The sequence below is a fragment of the Rhea americana genome, unplaced genomic scaffold (genome assembly GCF_003343005.1).
Source record: "Rhea americana isolate MKP2758 unplaced genomic scaffold, rheAme1 scaffold_20, whole genome shotgun sequence".
NCBI lineage: Eukaryota > Metazoa > Chordata > Aves > Rheiformes > Rheidae > Rhea > Rhea americana.
The window spans coordinates 6,987,977-6,994,843 of record NW_028186150.1 but is presented as its reverse complement, the minus strand read 5'-3'; the positions used below and the strand labels follow the sequence as shown (position 1 = coordinate 6,994,843).

The following is a 6,867-nucleotide window of genomic DNA, read 5'->3' as shown; positions in this document are numbered from 1 at the left end:
CAGGCAATTTTCCTTTTCTCTCTTTCCTGGTAGAATTCAAAATATACACAAGTAAACAAACTATTAAGTTTTTCAAATAGAAGCTGTCTTATGAACAATATAAAAAGTCTCTTGAAATTATTAACAGACCTGAATCTATAAAGAAGTTCCTTCAGTTAGGAGCATAAATCTTGTCTTTATTTTCCTCAGAACAGTATCTTAGCTATACAGAATTCCCAGTCTCAAGCCTCACCTGAAAAAAGCCCTAGAGTTGAGCAGAAACTCCTTAACGCCTAGATTTGATACAGACAGAACCTCAGATTACATGTGACATGACAACTTAAAGCTAAAATTTGGGGGAATTTCACTCTTTCACACAAAAAAGGATTTACTCCTATTTCCTTCTAGGGCTTTTTCTCCCCCTCCCCCCAAAAAAACCACTGTTGAAATTCTCTACTTTTCATGTTAGATTCAAGATTGCTCTTGTAATAAAGGTTATATTGTGTACACTGTCTCCTCATTGTGTTACGCCTTTGGAAGCAGAGGCTTTTCCCTTGTGTCCCCTAAAGGAGCCTCAAYTTTCAAGGCAGCCATTTCTGGGTTTACACCAGTATGTCTAAAACACAAAATCGTCCTTTCAAAAAAAAGCAGGGAGATTGGACTAGATGATCTCCAGAGATCCCTTCCAACCTTACCGATTCTATGACTCTACGAAACATAYGTCTACACTTTAAATCCATCACAACTACATCTAAATATGAAATCATTGAAATTATAAGACACTTCTCCTCTTAGAAACACAGCATAGAAGCTTGACAACACTGCAAACTTCGTAAGGATATTCCACAAAATACTTCCCAAACTAAGTGGACGCATATCTTACCTTAAAAGTATGGTAAAACACAGCTGGGGAAATCAAGACAGAGTACATTCCTTTTGGGTTATTCTGAAAAGATCCTTTCTCAAAGGCATTTTTGAATTTAGAAATATCTAYGCCTATCTAGTGTTTAAGGATTGATATAAGACTAGCACAGCGAGATTTGCAGCACGTCATTCCCTTCAGATCTCTTACCTTTTGCATGAACAAACAGCACCCAACAAAACTGGAAAACTTCAGACACTGTGCACGGCTGTCGTCTTCGGGAGGGGAAATACAGCAAGAAAAAGACACACAGTAATCTCAGTGAATTAAGACTGATAGAAAATCATACAGCATTCAATCATTCTAAAAGAAAATTGAGTTTTACTATAGAAGAGCAAAAATCTTCCACCCTCCCCCCAAAGCCTGACTACAGGTGAAAAGGAAAACTGTACAGCTGTGTAGTGAGGACACAAGTGGAAGCCTAGTCTCAGGTTGCATGCAATGATTTAAATGTCACTACAGCAGTCCAGTATAGCAGATGCCATTTGAAATGGGCCAAGACCTCAGTAGCAGATCACTGTAAAATTAATGTTAAACATAGCCAGAACTGTGGTCTTTAAAGGCAAAATTGTGATCTCAGTCTCAAAGAATGGGTACATAGTAGAAATAGMATTTTGTGTAGCTTTTAGCATTCAGATCTTTCAAACAACAGATAACAAATACAGTCAGTCCAAAGATTTAAAGAGCAAGAGTTGAAATGCCTTTTTCAAAAGCATTCTGATCATTACAAGCAGGTCTACATATTTTTGGAAGAACGCATTCTGTGGTGTGTTCATACTGTTAATATACATAGTATGAAGAAAATTTGCAGAATTGTTTGTGCACAAGTGTGTCATGTACATGTGTATATACAGTATTTTTGTATATAATTATATATACTACACCTAAATTTGAAATACATCATTTATCATGCCTAAGATCCTCTATTGATCTTTGAATAAAATGTATAATTCATTCATGAAGCCTCTTTTAAAATCAGAAGTTTAAATCTACCTATTGAGGATTTGTTATTTCTTAATACTGCCACATATACTATGCCAGACAGTTTTCCTAGACCTTCTTCYTACGGATTACTTTCAAATTCCTGGCTAAGAAGTTCAATTTGCGTTTTTGGTAATGGAAAAATCTTGACAAASTAATCAACTCATCCAAATGAAATTTTTCTTAAATATCAGAAATCAGAAACCACGTTTAAGTATTCACTGTATGGAGTAAAAACCAAACCAAAACAAAAAAGCCCACAAACCCTCCCCTAGTACTGACTTCTGTATTTTTATTTTTTTAAACTTATTTTAACTCTATCACCTTTTCCTGTTTACCCATATTATCATCACTGACTGTGGTATTTCACGTCACAGTCCTTCTACAGGACAAAAAATAGTAGAAGTGCAAAGAAGGTGCCATAGAGATATGTTTTCATTCAATATTTCCACTGTTCTCCTATTTTTTTAACTCTAGTTGTCTAATTCAGTAAAATATGAACGTGAACCTCAAAACCAAGCAATGTTTGCACACTGTAAAAAGTCTTTATCAGTTTATTTCTACTTCCAGAAGTACTGTTGCTCTAAGGCCTGTATTTAATAAAACAAGTAATTCTTTCAAGGGAAAGCAAACTAAGTCAATCAACAGGGAATTCTATTAATTTAGAAATTCTTTCGTTCATTCAGGTCAAATTCATTCAAGTTGAAGCCATTTTTTTTTTCATTTCTCCAGTAGTTTGGTCAGCTTTAACCTTTTATTTTCTTATTTGGTTACTCCACAGTTATGCAGGGAATTTAAATATCAAAATTACTATTTYGTGCATGAAATACATGCAAATATCAGCTTCTTATTTAATCTTCAAAATTACTTTACGTTCTACTATCAAACTAACCAGACATATGAGAGTTACTTCTAATCATCAAACTATATACGCACCATGTTATGATTTCAACATTATATGCACATATTCATCTCAATTCTAATCTTTCTACACTGCAATTCCAATTAAATTAACTTTTGCATTCTCCAACAGAATCATTTAGACACGATCTTATCTTTCATTATAGATTCAAATACAGTTGGTTACAAATAACACTATGTGACACTCACAAAAACATGAAGAAAACCAAGTAAGACTGGAATTGTTGGAAAAAGCAATGCAAAGCTGGAAATAAATAATAGTATTTCACAGTACTGAAGATGAAAGAAATGATGGACGGAAATAAATCAATCTTTGCTAACTAGCATGAGGAAAGACGACAAGCCATGCTAAGCACCAACACAAACAGACAAAATCTTGTTAAAATCAGCATAACCACAAAAGACAACTAGCACACGATTTTCACAGCACTCAAAATACCATAACAACAAAGAAATAAAGTTTCTACTGTAAAGRAAAAAARCAAGAAGTGTCTCAATGAAGAAAACTGTGGTACTTACTAGGCAGTAAAGCAAGCTAGGTTATTCTACGAGCTATTAATTAACAGACATATAACAATCAAGCTTTTCCAGTCTTTCCCTCCTTAGAAATACTATTATTTCCCTTRTCTACTATAGGCTTATTTTCATATTCCCCCCAAAAATCACAGAATCTTAACAGCTTGAATGCTATAATATTTGACAAACTGGAAAAAGATACAAAAATTATTGGGAGAAAAGACAGACCACCTCTGATACTGTAAAGAGCTGCTATGGAAATGTAGCTAAAAATAAAGCAACTAAGCAACTTCATTGTATTTTAGTAGTAGCAATACTCTAAAAAAAAGCCTGAAAATAACAGAAAAGTACCTTTGTTTTCTTCCTCTTTGTTGACGAGGTTGATCATCTTGAGGATACCTGAAAATATCCTGGAAAATGGGCTCATATTTCTTAAAGATTACAGCAGAAACTGTAAAGTTTCTCTCTAGTCTCTCAGTTCGTTCTCTGAATTGGGAAGGTAGATTTGCCATGTCTTCCCATTTTTTCATCTTGTTAAAAAACTCTATCAAGCTGAAATATCAAACAGGTTGAAATTGAGAGATAATTTTTGGAGAAAGATATTTTGTTGTAAATAAATAAAACTTAAAAGTGTAATTTCTACTTCCTAAACTACTAACAAAATGGCAGCATTGCAAACAACCATGACAATAACTACAGTTCAAAGTACTCAAAGCCATTCAAATAAGGATGAGCTCAAATAACTCGAAAAATATTTTGATATTTCTTGATGATCATGTTAGCTATATACACACATACATATGTATGTACGTATGCATACGTTTACGGTTTTTTATTGGSTGGTACGATTAATTCCAGTATTCAGATTACAATAAAATCAAGTTTCCCTCATTTTTCTGAATAATTAATCTAATTAAATAAAACAAACTCCAACTTCTTCAATGCTAAGAACACTATATAAAGATATGGAAAAATAAGCAAATAAAACATTTTTACATRTGTTTCAGTAAATTTCATTTCATAAATTCAACTTCCATTCATTTTTCTACTGTTTTTTCTATAGGTCAAATCACATATTACCTATACTCAGCTTCCTGAATTTTTGATTTAAAAAAGCTTTTTTAAAGGAAYACTTTGTTTTATTTAGGTAAGTCTAAAAGTAAAAGAGAATGGGAGACAAAGTGCAAAACTGACATTCATTTCCTTGCCAATCCATGTAGTATGTTGCTACAAAACCATCATACTGCTGATACATAAATTCAGTTATTCCATGAAGTTCTTCTTCATTGCTTTATAGAAATAAACATTTGATARAAATGTGTTTATCAAATTCTGATATTACTTTCTTTTCATAAAGCAAAAACATATGAAAAGTGAAGTCTTCTTCTAGAAAACTGAAGAGGTGTGACTACCCGCACAGTCAATTAAAAAGTGTTTTCTTATGTTAGCCTATTATAYCTTGTTCTAAGCAGAAACCACACACAGATGTTAGATTTTGAACAGACAAGCTCATCCTCTGCACATTCTTCAAAACCAGACCATTCTTCATGGGCTAGTTTCGGCCTCTCTTTGAAGGTGAGAAGCCAATCTCTGAATTTGAAAAATCGRTGTTTTTGCAGTAATGCTCAAACAAAACTATCTCACATCTGTGGCAATGAGCTATAGCGCAAAGATTCTGACTGTATAATTTCTACATAAAAGCATTTCCTGCAAAAAAGTAGGAAATAAGAATGACATTTAGTCTTTCCTCTCAATTTCTAAATTTTTTAAGTTGATGTGCAGCTGTTAAGATTCTACAAATGCRTAAAAAACAGTAAAAAGAAAAGTTACCTTTGCTCCGAACAGCGCAAAATTCTGGTTAAGGATACATAATTCCCCTCAACTGTCCCTCTGCTCACGGTTGGAATTGCTTTTCTGCAAGCCACATACAAGGCACACGCTAGCCAATGCAGATCATTTCCCTGTGAAATAAAACATCAGGCATCTAAAAGATTTGACCAGAAAGAAAAATATTGTTCAGCTACACACCCAACATCAAGAAAAAGAATAAAGCTAATTAAGTTCTAATAATAATAACGTTCAAAGCAACAGCACAGTCAACTCATTATTTCAAAGCTCCATCTAACTATACGGTTAGACAGAACTATCTAAGAATCCAGAAGCACAAGAAGAAGAGCTGCTCAAACTGAGTCGTGTCAAAACAGAAACTTATCAGTTGCAAGTTAGATTCACACATTTCACGCTGTAGCCGAGGTTTAACGGCACGTTTTCTTTTCAGCATTGCTTGTCCCCTACGATAACGCTTTGTGCTACCTTGGTGTCACAACCGTGACAGCTCCCTGCGATCAAAACCTTCTTCCCTGAACAGAACATGGAAACAGGAAAACACAGTTTCCATTTTTCTGTTAACATTACTCAATATCATTCCTAACGATAAAAAAATAATCCAATTGTAACCGTTCCTCTTCGAYTAAACTGTAACGTTTCGACCGGACGAGGATAACCAGAAAGGGGCAYAGACCCTGGCGAACGCGGCGGCTTTCTCGGGCTAGCTGGTACCGCGGGACAAGCGCGCAGACGCCCCCGGCGGGGACGCCCGCCTCCTCCCCGACTCCCTCGCATCTGGGGACCAAAAGCGCTCGGGCAGAGCCGCTCTGCGGCCTGGCCACTTCCTTCCCGCCGCAGGCGCGCACAGCCCGCGCACCACCGCGCAAGGCCCCGCCGCGCGCGGGGCAGGAGCCGCCTGACGGCGGAAGGGGCATCGGCCGCTCGGAACCGCCCCCGGCGCCGGGCGGCTGCCGAGCGCGCCCCGCGCCGCCGCCCCGGCTGCCCCCAGCCAGCGCCTCGCGCGCGGGGCGCCTCCGGCGTCGCGCACGTGAGCGGTAACGCTCGCAGCGACCGCGCTCACGAAGCGCGACCGTTACCGGGCGGGGCGGGGCGGAGGCCGCGCGCCCCGCGGGAGCGGCCATCGCGGCGCGAGGGCCGCCGCCCGCCCCCCGCCGCCGCCCGCCGCCGCTCACCTCCAGCGTGTAGTTGCGCTTCATGCTCTGATAGCTGAGCCAGGCCTCGGAGCGGGCGCGCTCGTCCATGTTGAGGCTGCTGCAGAGCTCCTCGTAGCGCTGCCGGGTGTCGCCCTCCTCGGCCGCCGGGGAGGCGGCGGCGGCGGCGCCCGCCTCGGCCTCCGCCTCGGCCTCGGCCTCCGCCTCGCCCGGCATCCCCCGCCCCGGCGCTAGGGGGCAGCGCCGCCCCGCCGCGCACTGCGCTTGCGCCGCCGCCCCGCGGGGTCGCGACGCGCGTTCGAATCCAAACGCCCCGGCGCCGAGCTCCGCCCCCGCCCCCCGCCGCGCCGCGCCCTCTCATTGGGCCGCATGCGGGCGACCAGCCTATCAGCGCCAAACGGGTGCGCAGGCGCACTGCAGCACAGGGGCGACGCTACAGACTTCCCCTCCCACAATGCCGCGCGGCACCCCCCCCAACCTCGCCCCCGTTCCCGGGATGCACCGGGAAGGCACCGTGCGCAGCATGGCGTCACTGCGTACACGTCACGC

General features: G+C 40.7%; 1 protein-coding gene across 2 annotated transcripts in view; it reads right to left on the bottom strand.

Annotated features, from left to right (window-relative positions):
- RBL2 (RB transcriptional corepressor like 2) overlaps nt 1-6,637 on the bottom strand; it is a 23,077-nt gene extending 16,440 nt beyond the window's left edge. Inside the window, exons 1-4 of one of the 2 annotated variants that reach the window (XM_085303854.1) lie at nt 6,340-6,637; nt 5,150-5,280; nt 3,671-3,871; nt 1,052-1,116 (exon numbers count right to left, since the gene is read on the bottom strand). In XM_085303854.1, coding sequence (XP_085159980.1) covers nt 1,052-1,116; nt 3,671-3,871; nt 5,150-5,280; nt 6,340-6,534 — 592 coding nt within the window. In that variant the 5' untranslated portion in view covers nt 6,535-6,637. Of the gene's footprint in view, nt 1-1,051; nt 1,117-3,670; nt 3,872-5,149; nt 5,281-5,840; nt 5,934-6,339 lie in introns of those variants that run through there. The other variant, XM_085303855.1, reaches the window with a different exon arrangement.
- Nucleotides 6,638-6,867: the final 230 nt, after the last annotated feature.